The 19,669-nt window shown below is 38.8% G+C and overlaps 6 protein-coding genes across 6 annotated transcripts; 3 read left to right on the top strand and 3 right to left on the bottom strand.

Annotated features, from left to right (window-relative positions):
• Positions 1–206: 206 nt before the first annotated feature.
• Positions 207–6,681, top strand: EMB2369 (tRNA synthetase class I (I, L, M and V) family protein). Its single transcript, XM_021964001.2, has 20 exons — positions 207–667; positions 881–1,025; positions 1,130–1,186; positions 1,588–1,707; positions 1,792–1,896; positions 2,017–2,240; positions 2,365–2,431; positions 2,513–2,667; positions 2,868–3,132; positions 3,241–3,435; positions 3,627–3,706; positions 3,818–3,880; positions 4,028–4,109; positions 4,352–4,429; positions 4,501–4,599; positions 4,748–4,920; positions 5,095–5,272; positions 5,635–5,712; positions 5,806–5,937; positions 6,092–6,681. The coding sequence occupies exons 1-20, from the start codon at positions 276–278 to the stop codon at positions 6,332–6,334; spliced, it is 2,931 nt and encodes a 976-aa protein (XP_021819693.1). The 5' UTR covers positions 207–275; the 3' UTR covers positions 6,335–6,681.
• A 736-nt stretch (positions 6,682–7,417) lies between these two features.
• LOC110761504 (Core-2/I-branching beta-1,6-N-acetylglucosaminyltransferase family protein) lies at positions 7,418–11,049 on the top strand. Its single transcript, XM_021963987.2, has 10 exons — positions 7,418–7,978; positions 8,074–8,190; positions 8,627–8,727; positions 8,889–8,960; positions 9,130–9,211; positions 9,561–9,641; positions 9,800–9,841; positions 9,944–10,003; positions 10,181–10,327; positions 10,412–11,049. Exons 1-10 carry the CDS (start codon positions 7,703–7,705, stop codon positions 10,589–10,591), a joined length of 1,158 nt encoding a protein of 385 aa, XP_021819679.1. The 5' UTR covers positions 7,418–7,702; the 3' UTR covers positions 10,592–11,049.
• A 180-nt stretch (positions 11,050–11,229) lies between these two features.
• On the bottom strand, positions 11,230–13,704 carry LOC110761503 (Tetratricopeptide repeat (TPR)-like superfamily protein). The gene has a single exon (XM_021963985.2). It carries the CDS (start codon positions 13,517–13,519, stop codon positions 11,264–11,266), a length of 2,256 nt encoding a protein of 751 aa, XP_021819677.1. The 5' UTR covers positions 13,520–13,704; the 3' UTR covers positions 11,230–11,263.
• Positions 13,705–13,836: 132 nt separating this feature from the next.
• On the bottom strand, positions 13,837–15,946 carry LOC110761505 (Putative pyridoxal phosphate-dependent enzyme, YBL036C type). Its single transcript, XM_021963988.2, has 7 exons — positions 15,622–15,946; positions 15,447–15,513; positions 15,294–15,340; positions 14,861–14,948; positions 14,507–14,640; positions 14,316–14,414; positions 13,837–14,069 (listed from the first exon to the last, which is right to left on the bottom strand). The coding sequence occupies exons 1-7, from the start codon at positions 15,844–15,846 to the stop codon at positions 13,989–13,991; spliced, it is 741 nt and encodes a 246-aa protein (XP_021819680.1). The 5' UTR covers positions 15,847–15,946; the 3' UTR covers positions 13,837–13,988.
• A 414-nt stretch (positions 15,947–16,360) lies between these two features.
• On the bottom strand, positions 16,361–17,675 carry LOC110761522 (cytochrome b561 and DOMON domain-containing protein At5g35735-like). The gene is made up of 3 exons (XM_021964004.2): positions 17,280–17,675; positions 16,927–17,181; positions 16,361–16,732 (listed from the first exon to the last, which is right to left on the bottom strand). The coding sequence occupies exons 1-3, from the start codon at positions 17,544–17,546 to the stop codon at positions 16,451–16,453; spliced, it is 804 nt and encodes a 267-aa protein (XP_021819696.2). The 5' UTR covers positions 17,547–17,675; the 3' UTR covers positions 16,361–16,450.
• A 592-nt stretch (positions 17,676–18,267) lies between these two features.
• On the top strand, positions 18,268–18,732 carry LOC110761495 (uncharacterized). Its single transcript, XM_021963979.1, has one exon. It carries the CDS (start codon positions 18,268–18,270, stop codon positions 18,730–18,732), a length of 465 nt encoding a protein of 154 aa, XP_021819671.1.
• The last annotated feature ends 937 nt before the right edge of the window (positions 18,733–19,669 follow it).

Genomic DNA, 19,669 nt, shown 5'->3' with positions numbered 1-19,669 from the left:
AGAATCCATATATGAGACCCTCACTACAGAATTTCGTTACTCTAAGCTCTTCATTGCAGCAGCTCCCGTCAATTTGCCCAATTACAGTGGGCTGTGGTCCATTCTAGTCAATTTACACTGGGCTAGTTTTCTTCTTGGTTCAGCCCAAAACCCCCAGAAAACCCAACAAAGCAAAACGAGCGCCAATAACAGTTGCAGCACGTTATCTCATCCATTGTTCTCACTCTCAGCCACTCTCACTCTTCTCTTCTTCTCCTATTTCAGCTTAATGCGAAATGAGTTCTGGTCACGCGCAACTACATCTCCAGCTTCAAGCACTTCCACCAGCTCCCTTTCGCTATGGCTCAGTTCTATTTCCTTCGCACCCAATTCAATCCAAGAGAATCGGAAACAGCAGTTTCTCTTTGAGATTGTACCATAACGGCTCTAAAAGCAGTGTCTTTGGTAGAAAAAGTGGCGTGATAAGAAGCTCAGTGGCTGAGGAAGCCAATCGCGCGGCAGAGCCGAAGAGCAAGCAGCAAGTGACGGTGAAGAGGCCCTACCCTTTCCACGAAATCGAGCTCAAATGGCAGCGTTATTGGGAGGAAAATCAAACTTTTCGAACCCCCGATGAAATTGATACCTCCAAGCCCAAATACTATGTCCTTGATATGTTCCCTTATCCCAGGTCTCTCTATTTCTCACAAAACCTCTGCTTTTCTTTATTTAATATATTTAGAGTGCTGGGTGATTATGAATGTAAAAAAGGTGAAGGCCCAGTTTTACTAAATCGATTTTGGACTGTTACATGCTTTCTTTTTTCTTTCTTCTTATGGCAATTGTGGTTGTGTAGGAACAGAAAATCTGAGACTTTTATGCTAATTTTTATGGATTTTTGCAGTGGAGCTGGGTTACATGTTGGCCATCCACTTGGATATACCGCCACAGACATTCTCGCTAGGCTTAAACGTATGCAGGGTTACAATGTATTACACCCAATGGGATGGGATGCATTTGGATTGCCAGCAGAGCAATATGCAATCGAGGTTTGTTTTTCAGTGCTTTTTCTACGGCTTAAAACTATTTGAATAACTGCAGCGGGTTTGAACAGTTAAATTACTAATTCGGTTGCCTTGTACGTGTTTGACAGACAGGAACTCACCCAAAGATCACAACCTTGAAGAACATTGATCGGTTTCGCTCCCAGGTCATACACTTTTCATTCTTTCGCTGGATGTGTGACAAGTCAGTAAATGAAGAAACTCGGTTAATTGTGACTTAAGATAAACTACAGAACGCTGTATATCTATATTGAGCATTATGGTCACGATTCCATGTAAGACCCCGTTAGAAGTTACATTTTAAAATGAACTTGTTGCTTCAATCTAATGGCTGATAGGCTGGTATATCAGGTTATTAGATAGCATAAAGCTGATGAATTAAAGGGGGTTGGCCCTGTACATTTCTTCTTTCCTCAAGAGTTGTAAATGCTTGTCAATTTTAGTCATGGTAGCTATCCCTGTTTGAAAATAGCTTTGTCGCTCTCTTGGTTTTGGTGGATTGTATTATTTGTTCTCTATTTGTTGAAATTTTGCAATTGCTTTGCAGCTTAAATCATTGGGATTCTCATATGACTGGGATCGTGAAATTTCTACAACGGAACCAGAATATTATAGATGGACCCAGTGGATCTTTCTTCAGCTATTAAAGAGAGGATTGGCGTATCAGGTATAAATGTGATATTGGCTGTAGATAGTTTCCATCAGTTTTCTCCATAAAACAGATAGGATACTCTATTTTTGTTGCATTCAGGCTGAAGTGCCAGTTAATTGGTGCCCTGCACTTGGTACTGTCCTGGCAAATGAAGAGGTGGTAGATGGTGTGAGCGAGCGTGGGGGTCATCCAGTTATAAGAAAGGTTTATACCAGCTTTATGTACTTTCATTTTACAAGCCATCTAAGTTATAATCTTCTAGGCTTAATTCCAAATTTCGGATGGTTTTATAATTTTACAGTGTCATTGTTTATTGCCGAGCAGCCAATGAAGCAATGGATGCTCAAGATTACTGCATATGCTGATCGTCTACTTGAAGATTTAGATGACCTTGACTGGCCTGAAAGCATAAAAGAAATGCAAAGAAACTGGATTGGGAGGTCAGAAGGTGCTGAGATGGATTTTCCTATTCTTAGCAGTGATGGACAGGAAAGAGACACAAAGATTACAATCTATACTACCAGACCTGACACCATCTTTGGAGCAACGTAATAATCATACACAACATTCCTGTATTGTTCGTGAATTTATTATGTTAGATTCACTTGTACAGAAAATCTTTGACACAGTGTCCCTGAATTTATATTAGTTTTATTGGCTGTTTGCTTCCAGCTATTTAGTTGTGGCACCGGAGCATCCCTTGTTGTCATCATTAGTATCAACAGCCCAGAGAAAAAGTGTACGTACAATTGTTTCATCCCCAGTTTTCTCAAAGGTTTCTTATGATGGGTAATTAGAGGGCCAACAATATTCAGGACAGGTGGAGGAGTACACAGATCTTGCTTCCAGAAAGAGTGACCTGGAGAGGACTGAGCTTCAGAAGGAAAAAACCGGGGTCTTCAGTGGTTGCTATGCTAAAAATCCTGTTAGTGGTGAAGCTATCCCTATATGGGTTGCGGACTATGTCCTGGGGAGGTTTGTTTGGCTTATGCTCATTTCCCACATTCTTTACCAGTATTTTTCATTTGGAAGATTCGTGCATGCTGGAGTTGTGACATCTACCTTGGTACGATGTGTAAAATGGGAATTGTGTGTGTTGATTATTGCTCCTGTTATGCAAATATGTTTCATTAAATTGCAATATAACTTAACATGTGAGTTTGTTCCTTACGCAGTTATGGAACGGGGGCAATTATGGCTGTACCTGCACACGACACTCGTGACTTAGAGTTTGCATCAAAATTTGACATCCCAATTCGTTGGGTTGTGATGCCGGATGATAAAAATCTCAGTGGTTCTGGAAAGGCCTATTCAGGTGAAGGCACTGTTGTAAATTCTTCAAATTCAACAGTGGGGCTGGACATTAATGGCCTATCCAGCAAAGAAGCTGCTTCCAAAATCATCGAATGGGCTGATAAAACTGCAAATGGGAAGAAAAAGGTGATTTTTCAGAGCACGGAAGCTTATGTAATTAGAAATTTGGAGTATGCCCACTTGCTCTATGCATATGATATGATCTGTTCTTTCCCTCAAACTTGTCTTTTTCAGGTGAACTATAAGTTGAGGGATTGGCTTTTTGCTCGGCAACGTTATTGGGGGGAACCTATCCCAGTAGTTTTTTTGGATGATAATGGTGAGACTGTTCCCCTACTTGAAACTGAACTGCCCCTTACCCTACCAGAACTGGATGATTTTTCTCCCACTGGAACAGGAGAACCACCACTATCAAAATCAGTTTCTTGGGTATGTTTTCCCTCTTCTGTCCTTTCTTTGTTTTGTCTACTGTTTAGTCTGTTTGTGGATGAGTTCATGCAACTTTAGATTTGTGGTTTTATTAGTCTTTGGTGAACTGCATAACTTTTTCTCGCACGTATTCCAGATGATTTTGTTGCCCTCTGTATTTATATATGTACACCATTGAAACTTATTTTCAGGTCAAAACTAAGGACTCTATATCTGGAAAACCTGCTCGACGAGAGACAAGCACCATGCCCCAGTGGGCTGGTTCTTGCTGGTAATCTGTTCAATACCTTCAATAGTTGATTTCTGTTAGTTAAGGCAGATATGAAATGTTGGAAAGTTTGTTTTAGGTTTTAGATGCTATACTTTTTTTTGACCATGTCAGGTACTATTTGAGATTTATGGACCCAAAAAATTCAAAAGAAGTGGTGGCGAAGACAAAAGAAATGTAAGTAAAGTCTTTCTCTGTGCATGCTTCATTTCGCATTCTATTTTCTTCATAAAAAATAAAAAAAAACAGATAGTGATTACAGTTTTGATATTATGTGAATTTCACCTTTTATTCATGTTTTATAAAACTCCTCTTGATCTGCAGGTATTGGAGCCCAGTTGATGTGTATGTTGGCGGTGCTGAACATGCTGTTCTCCATTTACTTTATTCAAGGTTCTGGCACAAGGTCTGTGACTTAAATCTGTCATGTTCTTCATTTTGAGAAATACAAGTAGATAGGATTCATCAACATGAAATTGCACATTTTTGTGCAATAGTTACATCTATTGTCATTATGCCCAAGGACTACCTAAAATTAATAATGCAAAGGGTAGTAAAAAGAGGAGAAAAAAGAACGCTTGACTGGATTCGTTGTCCAATATTCATTCTCATGTTTTTTAACTAATTCTTTGGACATTTTTATTTCAGGTTCTGTATGACATTGGCATCGTGTCCACCAAAGAACCATTCAAGTGTGTCATAAACCAGGGAATTATTCTTGGCGAAGTAAGAAAAGTTGTTTTGTATACTGAAGAGTAATTTTTGCCAACAAATGTTTCTAATACTTTGCTCTGCAGGTTCAATATATTGCTTACAAGGACTCTGATGGGAATTTTATCTCTGCAGACTCTGGAACATCAGTTGAATATCATCAAGAACTAATACCAGAGGAAAAGGTATGTTTCTTGGATCCCTCTGGATAGTTTTTTACTTCTATATTGATTCTGTTTTGATAGGGTTAATGGAAGAAAGAACCTTTAGTTTGGTATTCCGTTTTCCTCTTCCGCTTTTTATTTTCTCTTGACATAATTTTTCCTTCTGTAGGTCATGAAATCTGGGGATTCTTTCGTAATGAAAGACAATCCAAACATTTGTCTGATTGCACGTTCTCATAAAATGAGTAAAAGCAGGGGAAATGTAGTCAATCCTGATGACGTTGTTTCTGAATACGGGGCAGATTCTCTACGTTTATATGAAATGTTCATGGGGCCACTTAGGTAGTTTTTTTTATTGCATTTTTATCTTATTAACTGTTTTGTTTGGCCTATCTTTCCACTAATGTGTCCAAACTGTCTAGCGATATCTTTGCATTTCTAAGGAATTAAATTATTTCGACAAAAGCTTTACTCTATTCTTAAATTATCTTTCTTGTTACTAAATTTTGCTTCTAGAGATTCAAAAACCTGGAATACGAGTGGTATTGAAGGTGTCCATCGATTTTTGGGAAGAACCTGGAGGCTAATTGTTGGTTCACCATTATCAGATGGTACATTCAAGGATGGAACATTAGTGACTGATGAGGATCCTACTTTGGAGCAACTTCGTTCTCTCCATAAATGCATTGCGAAGGTCAGATCTCAAATTTTGGGACTTTGTCTTCTATAAGTTATATTCCCTATTTTTTCCTTGCTCGTCTTTTTCTATAAGTTGTGTTGTTAGAAGGTAACTTGTTTCTTTACTTGAGAATTTGTTAAGTTGAACTGCAGTTTGAAGACTTCATATGCCACCATGTGTTCTTGATGTCATAATCTGACATGGATAGTGGTCATCGTTTGAAACACATAATAGATGAACAGAATGAATCATGAAAACTTACGTTAGAATGACTGTGTCCAAAATCAGAAGCGTGCACCTTTATGTCAGTTTAAAGTATGCACCTTTTAACCAATGAATTCTTCTTCTTTTCTTTTCATTTTCCCCCACAATTGCAGGTAACAGAGGAAATAGAAGTGACAAGATTCAACACTGGAATATCTGCAATGATGGAGTTCCTTAATGTGGCTTATAAGGTCCTTGAAGCCATTTGAAACGCACACATATCATCTTTTGGAGATAGTTAAACATGACACATTAACTGAGTAATTGTTTCATTTATCTTTCAGTGGAAAAAACATCCAAGATTGATTATTGAAGCATTTGTTTTGTTGCTATCACCGTATGCACCTCATATGGCTGAGGAACTTTGGTTTCGCTTGGGACACTCCAAATCGTTGGCATATGAGCCTTTTCCTAAGGTGTGAATTCCTCTCTCTAACATATCATCACTGAGTACTATGTTGTCATAACCATAATGATATAACTAAGGAAAGCATTCTCTTTCTTGCTTCCAAACTTGAGGAACGCTGAATGGTAGATGGTGACCACTTCTTGATTTCTTCCTATGAGCAGGCGGATCCTGCGTTTTTGAAGGAATCTACTATTGTCCTACCAGTTCAGATCAATGGCAAGACAAGGGGTACAATCCAGGTTGAAGAGACCTGTTCAGAGGAGAATGCTTTCCAACTGGCATCAAGAGATGAGAAACTCTCCAAATATCTGAATGGGAGGGTGATTAAAAAGAGGATTTTTGTCCCTGGAAAGATCCTGAATGTTATCCTGGACCTTCAAAACGTCAAGGCGACAGTCCGATAATCCCTTCATTCCCATTTTGGCATTGATGAGGTCTGGTCTGATGACTCCATAAAGAAACAGCTCCGACTTTATTTGCCTTGCTTACCAATGAAAATCATGCAAGTAAGCGGAAGAATTATATGCCAATCATGGAGACAGAAGAAGAGTAATCCGCAAACCACAGTTATGATCAGAAAAAGGGGTGGGTCTGGCTTCAAAGTCTACACCTCTCTGTATGCCACTTGTATTCGTATGAGAATGGTATATTGGGGATCATTTTCTTCAATATTGTATATACATTGATGTTCTTCTTGTAATGTAAAGCTGGTGATTTATAATAATTCATAAATATAGTTTGATTCTGTCACGATTTGGTAGCTCAACGGTGAACAAACCAACAAGCTTTTGAGTTTTTGACTCGGACTTCTCCCCACCCAACTGATTGATTAGTCGTGACAATAAAATCGAATGCAAGTTGAAAATGTGGTGGTTGAGCTTGAGGCAACAAGTACTGGCAAAGCAATGGGGTTTCAAATCTTCATCTTGACATTTTGAAAGGTTTCTTTGTGTGAATTTATTGGATGCTCTAAAAGATAATACTTATGCAGCAACCCTCATGAACAATTTAATAAACTTGGGTCTATTAGCACTTCTAGTAATACTTTTCGTTTCGATGTTTTAATAAATTCAGAGTTCGAATCTTCGATTGCCGTTAATAATTTTCTTTTCGATGTTTTAATAAAATATCCATAATTAATAATTTAAAAAAATCATGATGAACTCATCTCATTTTTAAATGGTTTCGTGGTGAGTCTAAGAAAAAAAGAAAATTCTTCAACATACTCCATTCATGGTAAGCACTATCATCTCCTCCTCCCTTGGCAACTTCCATAAAAACGATAAGGAAAAGAAGAGAAAAAAAAAAAAGAAGAAAAACGTCATCACACCATGTGGCAAAGCAAAGGCGGTGCCGTTTTTGTAACCGAAAAAAACAAAGGCGGTGCCGTTTAATTAAAGGAGAGAGTCCATTAGTGTCCCGTCTCTCGTGGGACCCACCCTTCCTCCCTCATACGACTGACTACCACCTGGCACGGCCCAGATCACGGCCCGCAAATTTCAAACTACAACAGAAGAGAGCCCACGAAAACGGAAACAAACGACGACCAAGTTTGTCTTTCTCCAGAGTCCCTCCCTAGTCAGTCAGTCCACGCTCTCTTTCTCTCCGACCTCCACAAAAGAAAGAAACCTCCAAATTCTCAGAGTCCTCTCTCTCTCTCTCTCTCCCCTCTCGTTTCAAATGCTCCTCCTTCTTCCTCCTTCAAAATCTAACTTTCAATGTACTCTCTCTGATAAAGTTCACGTATTTTTCAATTAATTCAAGGAAAGACGATGATGATGACGAAGAAGTCACCACCAATCCCGGCGCGCCACGTACTCAGGTTCAGCTGGAAGCTGGTGGTCATCCTCTCGATCACTCTCTGCGTCTTGGCCTTCTTCAAGCTTCACTCGCAACCTGACCTCTACTCCTCTCCTTCTTCATTATCTATCGCAAGATCTCGAATTTCTCGCCAGGGCAACAACTTTAGCGGCCCTCCCAAGATCGCCTTCCTTTTTCTCGCCCGCCGTGGCCTCCCCCTCGATTTTCTCTGGGGCAGTTTCTTCGAGGTTTAGTCTCTTTACTTTTATAAATTTATCGTTTTCCATTTCTATTTTCTGGGACTTTCTCGGAAAGTGAAGGAGAATTCCTGTAATTTTGGCAGAATGCTGACATGCCGAATTTTTCGATTTATATTCATTCGGCGCCTGGTTTTTCTTTCGACGAGTCGACGACGAGATCACATTTCTTTTACGGCCGCCAATTGATGAATAGCATTCAGGTAGTTATTCATTTAACTTATGATTGGTTGTTAAGAAAACGAAAGAAAAAAAAAATGAAACAGATAAGTATTAAAAAGTTCAGAAACTTCCGTTATTTTTTTAGTAATGTCATTCTAACACCCTATGAATGCCTATATCGCAGTCTGTTTTTTTCCCTTAAGTTCTTTATATTCCCTGTTTGCTGAATGTTTGCTGAAGGGAACTTAAGGAGAAGATTAAGGCAGTTTAAAGAGTTGGTATTCAACTCTGTTATGTGGTGATTGTTGTCTTATAAATTATAATATTCTATAGCGGAAATATTTTGAGAAAAAGTTTGTAAGGGGAATGATCCAAATTGAGTTCAAAGGAATTATTTGCTTCAATATCACGTGTTGTTGTCCATATGGTATTATTCCCTACTTACATAGAATGCAAACTGGTGGTCATATATTGCAGGTGGGTTGGGGAGAATCAAGTATGATCGAAGCGGAGAGGTTGTTGTTCACAGCAGCTCTTGAGGATCCAGCGAATCAACGATTTGTACTCCTCTCTGACAGGTTAATATTCTTACTGTCTAATATTAATGAGTGTATGAGCACTAGGATATAGGATGATTACCGAAAAGAAAGTAGGTTATAGTATGACCGTGTTTTCTTCTGAAGAAAAGGAGTATTAATGGTGTGCTACTTACCTAAGTTTATTACTTTTTGTACTGCAGTTGTGTTCCTTTGTACAACTTCAGCTATATATACAACTATTTGATGGCTTCTCCAAGGAGCTTTGTGGACAGGTAGATGCAGGGGATTTCAATTTTGAGGTGCCAATCATGGATAATTTGTAGACATACCAGTTAGGAAATTTTCAATTATATTTTTAGTAAGTTATTGAATGGATATGAATTGAAAAGGCATTCTGAATGTTTCTGAGTAAGTTATTTATGCAGTTTGTTTATTTTGTAGCTTTCTTGATGTAAAGGAGGGCCGCTACAACCCGAAAATGTCACCTAACATACCAAAACAAAAATGGCGAAAAGGATCCCAGGTGATAATCTATTGACTGCCTTTATCTTTATTTGCACTAAACCTTGCCTTACTTGTAAAACAAAAGAAAAATATATTTTAAACGTTTTGTATAAAAAAAATTCTTTTATTTGAATTCTCTGAAGGACATTCAAAGGCCACAACTTCCTCTTTTGGGGTTACAGATCCAACATTCTTGTTTGTTAAGTCAAGTCTGTAGTCTTTAACACTGGTTCACTTGCTTAGATATTATCATTACTGTCACCATCGTTATGATTATTCCTCTGCATCTGTGGTTGGTAGGGATGGTAGTACTATGTAATATGTATGCATGATTATGCTCTGACTTGAATTTGATTGGGGAATCTCAGTGGATTGCTTTGGTTCGAAGCCATGCTGAAGTCCTTGTGGATGATGAAGTTGTACTACCAGCGTTCAGGAAATTTTGCAAGGTACGTAATCAATCATTGTATGTCTTGAGTTTTTCTGTGTTTTGTAACATATTTCAAAATTTCTATCTATTCTCTGAAGAGTCATTGATAATAGAACTACATCCCCTTAATTTGTCTATAGCAACAAAGAAGTAACTTCACTGCTTCTTACTTTGCAGCGTCGCCCACCTCTGGATGCCAGAAAGGGGAAGCTGAACATTGTAAGCGTGCATAGGCTCAGGGCATAACGTCTAAAAGTATGTAGTTTTTCTCATCCAAGTGAGAGATAATAGGTTCTGATTTGGCTTAAATTCGAAATGCAGAAACTTCAGAAGCAACACAACTGTATCCCAGATGAACACTATGTGCAGACACTGCTTACAGTAAGATTTTTTAATTTTTGTTGTTGTTTTGTATCTTTCTCCCCCTTTGTTATTATTTATTTATTTATTATAATTGACCGCTCTGTTGCAATGGCTTTTTATGAATTAGTTATCACTAGTTCGAGAGTTTCTGATTGGGATCCTTGTTTTTACCTGTTCTATGAATTTCTTTGTTAGATGAGTGAGCGTGAAGACGAACTTGAGCGAAGGACATTAACCTATACACTGTGGAACAACTCTGCAACTAAAACAGAGAGTAAGGGCTGGCATCCTATGACTTTCACCCACGCGAATGCAGCCCCTCAGAAAATAAAGGAAATAAAGGTGTTATTAATTTTTTAAAATATTTTCTTGGCTTGTTTTCCTTCCTGTTTCATTGTTTTGACTTGTGCCTGCCTATTTTGACAGGATATCAACCATGTATACTATGAGACAGAATACCGGACAGAGTGGTGTCGTGTAAATTCGACATATGTTCCCTGTTTTTTATTCGCAAGGAAATTCTCCCAGGGGGCTGCCATGCGCCTTCTTAGCGAGGGAGTAGTTGGTCAATTTGATACCTCTTCATTATTAGATCCACCACCATGATCCTATACTTGAGAGTTCTTGCCGCTGCTCACTAACTGTTAGCCGACACTGAAACTATAATTTGAGCAAGTAAGAAGCCCACCAGAGGTTTACAGATATATTATACTCACACTCACACGATAGATTTTGATACTAAACACACTATAAAGGTTGTAGAGATGCAGCTGTTCAACGTTTTTCAAAGATGATGAGTCGTCAGTTATCACAGAGAAGGTAGGAAATATCCAATGGTATATGCTTGTTCCAGTCAGACTTGCTGCGTTCTATATAATGTTGAAATAGGAACATTATCATCTTGTCTTCTCACGACGGTGCTCGAGACGCATATAACGATTAAAATATTCTCTTTGTACCCTCCAGGCGAGTTGAATAACTTGGAACTTCAGACATTTTTGGTCTGCTTGAAAAGATTGCATCATTTACTTGGGCCCGTTTTAAGATTATCTTTGTATTTTTCATTTGTCGTTGTCTTCTTACAATTTCGAAACATCTGCACAAAATTAGACCCCCTTTCGCCACTGCCTAAGCTGAAGGTGGCTCATTTCCTCGTGTATCATTAGGTGTAGATTGTTACACGGATCAAAACTCTATGGTCTACAAATAATGTGCGTGCAAGTTTAGAATTCTCTCACTAATACTGCAGTAAGGATTGAAGAGAGGTCTTCTCAAAATTTAGCAATCAACTGTCTGGTTTATATAGTCTATACTCGATTTACTCATTTCCCAGCTCAACATTTTCAATATTGACACCATATCGTCATATTGAGGATTTGTATTGTGATCCGTAAAGAATGTAGTGACAGTCCCATGCAATTCAATAAAACTCCAGCCAGGGAGTTTTTTCAAGCCAAGAGACCTCATTTCGGTCCATGCCTCACCAACGCCATCCCATCTGTTCATTGAAGCATAGCTATGTGCCAGTTGCACGTAGTTTCCAGCATCCACAGGTCTCAGCGTGAAAATTTCTTCTGCGATAATGATCCCCAGTTCCTCATTGCCCTTGGTTCGACAAGCATCGAGGAGTATGCCCAAGACATCAACTGCAGGCTCTGGAAACACCCTCTTGTAGAAGTCATAGGCCTCTTCAACCCTTCCGGCTCGACTGAGAAGATCTACGACACAAGCACGGTGTTCCAGGCTCGGTGCAATGCCAAAATCTTCAGTCATTGACTGGTATATGCTCAAACCCGTATCGACAAGCCCATTGTGGCTGCAAGCAGAAAGAATTGAGAGGAAAATGACATGATTTGGTTTCATTCCAGTGTGCAGAAACTCTGAATACATCCTCAATGCAGTCTCTGCTTTTCCATGGCAGCCATAACCAGAAATAATTGTGCTCCATGAGACCAGATCCTGGTTTGACATCTCAACAAAGCACTTGTGAGCTCTGTCTAAGTCACCGCATTTCGAGTACATGTCAACCAGAGCTGTGTCTATCAAGATGCATGGTCTAAGGCAACTTCTCATGGTAAAGTTGTGAATCCACTTTCCCTGATGAAGTGCCCCAAGAGAAGCACAAGCTTGGAGGAGGGAGACCACGGTTAATGAATCGGGCTTCTCAAGGGTTGCCCTCATCTCGGAGAAAAGAACCAGAGCCTTGCGTAAATGACCGTTTTGTGCATATCCAGCAACTATAGCATTCCAAGAAACCAAATCTCTTTTGCCTATCCTTTCAAAAACGGCACGACTTTGCTCCAATCGTGCACACTTTGCATACATGCTAACAAGGGAGTTTTGGGCAGGGATATCCAGCCTCATTCCTTGCCTCAACACATAACCGTGAATTGAGGTTCCCAGATCAAGAGAACCCAGTTGCGCACAAGCTGCAAGAGCACTAGCTATGGTAGCACTAGATGGCTCTGTTCTCGATTGTAGCATCTGACCGAAAACGTGTAGTGCCCTGTCTGCAGAATCATTTTGCACAAGCCCTGAGATCATGGCCGTCCACAGAACCACATCCTTATTTGCCGTCCTTTCAAATATCTGAACGGCAATATCAATGTTGCTGCACTTCAAGTACATAACTATAAGCGCTGTTTCGACATGGGAATCCAATTCAAATCCAGTTCTTAAAATCTGCCCGTGCAGAGACTTTCCCAATTTAAGATCACTCTGTGTGGCAGCCACAGACACAGCAGAAGCGTATGTCTGTTTATCTGGCAGAATACCTTCAACCATCATCTTACGCAAAAGCTGAAATACTTCTCTGATATTTCCAGTCTGGGAATAGCCTGAAATCAAGGAATTCCACGAAACTATGTCTCTTCCATCCATATACTCAAACAAGTCCCTAGCATCTTCAACTCTTCCACACTTACCATACACATTCAATATGGAATTCAGTAAAGTAATATCAGACTCAAAGCCATATAGTACTGCACAACCATGCAAACACTGCAAATAAGTAAGCTCCGTAACTCCGGAGAGCAAGCTTAGCAAAGTAACCGAACTGGGCTGAATTCCTTCACGCCGCATGTCACAGAACATATCGAACGCAATGCCAACACTTCCGGCACGCGAATAGCATCCGATAATGGAAGTCCAAGGAACAACATTTCTCTCAGGCATTACGTCAAAAACTTTGCGGGCATTTTGGGCATGTCCAAACTTGGCATAGAAGTTGATCAGAGAAGAAGCAATGTAAGCATCCAAAGAGAACCCATTAACGACAATACATTGGTGGAACGAGAGGCCAAAGGCGAAGAGGTTTAAGGAGGTGCAAGCTTTGAGGAGATTAGGAAAGGTATAGGTGTCCGGAGGGGTGTTGGTTTTGAGCATAGAGGAGTATGTGACAAGGACTTCTTGGTGAGAGCCTTGGGATGAGAGGCGGTTGATGATGGCGTTGAAAGTTTGGGTCGTGGCAGTTGGTGAAGGCTGAGGTGGTGGTCTCAGGGGGTTTAAGAAAGAGCTGTTTAGCTTCTTCATCATAACTCATGCTACTGATTATTGACAATGGAGGGTGGGGGTCGCCAACAAAGAAGATTACCGAGAAGTGAGAACGATTTGTCATATTTATTAATATTAAATAGAAAATAGAAAATAAATATCAGATTAACTAAAGTTCAAAAATCTGTTTAAAAAGTATTCTCGCGCACTTGGAGCAAAAATCTGTTCGTAAATGATCTCACTAGTGTCGTGCAGTTTTGTTCACTGGGCAGAGCATGGTGTCTAAAATTCAGTTCAGAATTCAGATTGATGGGCCAAATATTGAATTGGCATACTGCAGGTAACAAGTGTGCCCGAAGTTCCAGTCATGCTCATGTAAATTATTTATTCAAGTTCACTTATCTGTTCAAGTTACAAGATACAGTTTGAATTACATATCCAAAATGGCATAGACTACAATTTGCCAAAATCAGTGCACAAAATTACAAGAAAATAATTCAAGTTTGTCCGGCTAATTTGATTGTTTCTTTGGATATTCTCTCGCCCCAAATATTGTAGATCCAATTCTCACATTTGTGCTGCCCAATTCGATCTGCAAAACCATCAAATTTCTCCATTAGTCGAGCAATTTAATACATGCGTAAGTTTTAACTTAGTGAAAAAACTTCACTGGTGCTAGGATCAATAAATTTTTCTTTAACATATAAGGTTGCCCAAAAGATGACAGTTTATAAGTTATAACAACCCAGCACCAAGATACCCCAAACCAATCACCCCCTTCCCCTTTCCCCTCTTCTTATTGTGAAACAGATTACAATAGCGTAAGATTGGTCCTTACAGCTAGCTCGAAGTCTGCAGACATGCCCATTGAAAGTTCACATTGCTCTTCTGGTATTCCAAGTGCCTTGCACACCTCAGTTCTGCAGTTCGCTAAAGTCTGAAAACAAACGGTTTGGTTTGAGATTTTCCAAGAAACCAAAGGTGCTGAAATTTTGAGAAAGATTTACATGTGGTATGTTGGAGCATCACCTTAAAGTTTTCTGGTGTAGATGTATAATCCAGCATCCCAATTGTCATTAGACCACAAAACTCAAGGTTTGGACAGCCCAAACTGACATGCTTTGCGAGCTCCACACATCCAGAGGGCTCAACACCAGATTTTGCTACAATGGTATTTTACAGAGATCAGATATTATCTAGAAAATATTAAGAATAAATGACTAACTTATGGAAGCCCCATGGATTGTTGACAAACATTTGATAATGAACAAAATGAATGAAAACATTCATCCGATAACAATGCAAATGCAAACCACCATAGTCCTCAAGCAAGCATCTCCCACTGTATCTAAGAAAAGGGTTGCTCATATCTAGTAGACTTACATTCTTCTCCACTGGTATTCACTTGGAGCAAGACTTTCAAAGGCTTTCTGCCAATGCTAGCAACTACAGTATCAAGACGATTTGCAATCTGCAAAACATACAAGGTGGAGTAAACTGAAAACCAACCAAGGTGCTCAGTTTAAGAACTGCTGAACATGATTATCCATAAGAAAAGTATGAGCTTCCCTAATTACAGGTAATTAACCATGGCCACTATTCTTGAATTACCCCAATCATTATAAATAAAGCAAATATTGTATACAACACAGGACCAGTGAATTCAATTTCCATCAGAAATCCAAAGGGGAACTAAGACAAGGTACAATCTTGACTAGAATTACATAATTGTTACAAAATAACATTGATTTTCTCGATACCCATCACCCAAAACTAACTTTACACAGAAAATGCTGTTACTAGAATAAGTGTCTACCTTCTCATCATCCACACCCTCTACCATTGCAAGGTTGGGTACACCAGCTGCACAATTTGAAAATAACAAAACAAAAACGCTTATTGCTTTCTACAAATGGGCTAAAGGCTTAAGTTATGACCAAACATATTTGAAAAAGAAAAAGAATCATACTTAGAAGGGGCTTTACTTTGTTGCTCTGCAAATTCCCAATAAAATGCCACTCAATATCTTCCGGAAGCTGCAGGGCCCAAATCAATCACCAAAAATTTAACCACTTTCATTTCTTTCAACACAAATAAGTTGGTCGAAACTCAAGAGAGAGATAGAGAAGCAGAAAGAAAGCAACCTGAGGAGCTTTCTCGACGAGTTCTTGGACGTAGTTTTCGCCGAAACAGCGATGGCCGGCGTCGTACACTTGGCGGAGCACAGAGACTGGCTTCGTCTTGCTCACTGCCACCACTCGGATCTCGTGGGCTACACGTCCCGATTTTTGGGCTGCCAGCTGGACGCGCTGCATCACGGAACGGAGCGCCGCGGCTGCGACTCCGTCGATTGCGGCAGAGCTGGCCATGGCTGGTTGCTCCTCTCCTTTGACTTCGTTTTCTCTCTCCGCCTTCTCCAGATTGTTGGCTTACGATACAATCCCATTGCATTCTGTGCAGTGGAGCTTAAAAACTCACGTTTGCCATTACTGCCCGGAGCGCCAGAAGGTGCGGATTAGAAACGTCGCCGTATTCAACTGCAGTGCGAAAGGTCACATTTGGACTGTTTGATAAGGCCCAAAGAAGATAGTTTTATGGCGTCGGCAGAAGCCCAAAAGCTAGGTTCCTGGGCTATAGAATGTAAGGCTTCAGCTGAAGTTTATGGCTCAGGTTTGATGTTTATGACCTTTTTTTTTACTGTTGTTGTTGTTGTTGTTTTTTTTTTAATTTTATTTTAATATCCTTGCTTTTAATTTTTTTAAATATAAATCCAGTAAAGGATTAACGCAACAATAGTCGAACGATGTCTCAAGTTTGAATTCATCACCTTAATTGATAACAAAAACGAAAAACAATAATCAAATTCTTATTGTAGGTGTGAGAATTTAGTGTATCCCTTACTAGTCACATTGAGGAACAAAAAATGAAACAATTGTAGGAAAAAAAAAAAAGATTTGATAATGGGTAGGGCGTTCAAGGAGACGTATACATATTGCTGTTCAATTTCACTGCCTCACGCATCATTGCACGCTTAATCCACTTAAAAATTTCCAATCCTAGAGCAGTAACACCTAAAACACAAAGTATTCCAACATAAGTCCATTTCCACTTTGCAGCATGAGCTCGATTGTTTATTCCTTGAAATATGTTTGCTATGGTTAGAGCAATCAGAGCATAGCCAAGAAGATGATGGCATATCTTCACGTACTTGGGAAACCCATTTTCTCCCTTAGGTCGCCAAAACATGGCAAGCATCTGAACGAACAACCATTAAAAAAAAAAATTATTACACAAATGACTTAAAATGAAAATAATATTTACCCTTGCACTTGACGTCCTAGATTCTATTCCTTATTTCCTAATATCGCTTGTATGGAAAAAAAAAATGAAAACAAGAATTTGACTTTTTTCTTTATCTGTTTGGAGCCAAGAGGATGAATTTGACTTACTTGAATGGTGGCGAAAGTAAATATAATGATCCCAAGAACACGATGTGTTTTGTTGCTTTGTTGCTTTGAAGAATTCCCAAGAAACATGCCACTACACCATCCAACGGTGCCTACAATGTATCCACCGCTCTGACACTTTATGTGCACAGAATACCATTCGCTGCACTTGAAGGGAAATTTTCTGAAGTACCTTGCGGTTATTGCTCCGATTGGCAACAAAGTTCCCCATCCGAAGATATTCAGAACCCCATGCGTCTGTCATTAAACTTAATTACGCACTTTAATTAATTAATCTTCTAATTTATCAACAAAAAAGAAGAAGAAAGTTTTTAACAAATATATATCTTACATACATTTCTTAGGTAATGCTGAAAACGAGAGGGGTTTTGACCCCTCCATGTTCTTAGATGTGTTGTGATCACTGCAGGGTTCTGAATGGAAGTAACCTGCATTTGGGGTTTCATCTCTTCTGCATTGGAGTAAGTTTCCCAAACATGAAGTTGTTTCTGCAAGTCAACCAGCTGATTAGTGTTTCCCTGGTAATTGCAGCTTGAAGTTTTGGCTTTGACAGAATGCAGAGGAAAAATTAAAGTCAGGATAATCAGGCTTTGGTAATTCATTATATCTCTCTCTCAAGCAAAATTGTTTGAGAGAGAGATAAATCCAAAGGTTTCACCCAAAAAAGAAAAAGAAAACAGCAAATTTGTACACTAGAAGTAGAAATATTGTAGGTATATATGCTCAGGGTACAAAATTGTTGCTCATTAATGTTGAAGCCTGAAATATTTTCTTAAGTAGTGAATTGGGTGTTGAGAATATGTGCTTTCCTTACCAAATTGGGGAATCAATGTGTGACTTGTTTTAATGGAAGTAGGACAATCAGATTTTATTCCCATCTTTATTTCCCTTGTCCCCCCCTTTCTTATTTACTATTCAAATTTCAATCATGGGGTTAAAATATCACAAAATTTTATCAATGATGTGAAGGTGAGGGAAAGGGTAACTTTCTTTGTTTTTATATATATATTTTTTCTCAGACTTATCATTGGGATACAGAATCACTGGAGGAGGCCAACTTTTCTTTGTTGCCAATCAAATGATTTCTTCAGAGAAGATATTGAGTAATTTACAAGTAGCCTAATGAATTTAGACCATCACTGCAACCACACAAATAAAGCAAAACTTGTACATCAAGTTTCCAATTGTCAACTCTCCCCCCATTGTTTCTATAAAATCCCGTATCCTATTGAAACTCTACACTAAGTCTACACTCTTCTCCTACAAAAATATCCTCTCCCTACAGGAAAAGAGAGAAAAATATCATCAATTTATAATTTAGTCATGGCCATGAAGTTGATGAACATCTTCGTTACACTCCTAGCAATGATAGCCATTGTTGCAGCTGCAAATTTGGACGAAGATTACAACGAGGACGTGGCAATGCAGAGTACTGAAGCAACATTGCCTGAAATACCAGATGAAGGAGAAACAACTACTTCTTTAAGAGGAGTGAGCCGTTTTCTTTATCAGAAGAATGTGCAACAGGCCGATTACACTTGCAACAAGTTTCCTAGGGTTTGTCGTTTGAGGAACAGTCCAGGGCCAGATTGCTGCAAGAAGAAATGTGTTAACGTGAAGACGGATCGATACAACTGTGGATTTTGCGGCTACAGATGCAATTACACTGAGATTTGCTGCAGGGGAAAGTGCGTCAATGCATCATTTGACAAGAGGCATTGTGGTGGGTGCAATCAGCAGTGCAAGAAGGGAGAGTACTGTGTTTATGGGATGTGCAATTATGCATGATTTCACACTATACGTACTTGTATACATACATATTTGTTCTGTCACACATTATGACAGCTTACAAATAACACGAAAGAGAAAGAAGAATTACACTTAATACTTTATAAAATGAATTAAAGCATTTAATATTGTGAAATCATTGCAATTATAATGGTTTCAAAATACCATATATATACTTTTCTGTCTTTCCGGCCCATCAGAAATCTTCCATCAAATGGGAAATGTCGGGCAAAATTATATATACACGCGTTTCAACTAGTATTGTTCTGATTTTAATTATGTCGAACAAATGTCATATTATTCAAGAGTAAAAAATGGTATAGTAATACTTGTTCTACAATCTAGCTAGTGATTTGAAAAGTGCGACTCAATTGTTTAATTATTGCTAAATATATGGCAATATAATTTGCTGCAAATTTAAAGTCGCAATGCCGTAGAAACATTTTCATGTGGTGAGGGAAGGTACACAGTACCAAGTTGGTCAAAGAATTTTCATATATAATACACGGCTAGATAAATACAACCACATGAAAACTAAAACTAAAAAGACATGGCTAGATAAATCAGAGTTGTTTTTTGGTTTTAGATATTGGATTCAGAAAGAAAAAAAATTTGTTTTAAAAAACCAGAAAGAGAAAAATAAAATCAGACGACATGAAATACTGTGTTTTCATGGGAAAAAAAATTTAAAACCCCGAAGCTGCAAAATTGAGTATTTTAATAAGAGTGATTCCGTTACTTAGTGTTACTTATTATTTGATTTAGGATCAATATCAAAGAATTCTGTAGAACGTTTTTGTATCATTAATTAGATTTAGGATATATCAAAAACAATATTGCCCAGATTGTACAGTTAAAAACTTTGAGAATCAAAGTATAGAGAAAAAGGGATCGTGGGGAGATCGATGAATGTTGTTGGGTTTTGTTTTGGAGAGAT

This window comes from Prunus avium, chromosome 4 (assembly GCF_965620075.1).
Source record: "Prunus avium chromosome 4, drPruAviu1.hap1.1, whole genome shotgun sequence".
NCBI lineage: Eukaryota > Viridiplantae > Streptophyta > Magnoliopsida > Rosales > Rosaceae > Prunus > Prunus avium.
The sequence above is the reverse complement of the archived record's forward strand: the minus strand, read 5'-3'. Positions and strand labels throughout refer to the sequence as shown.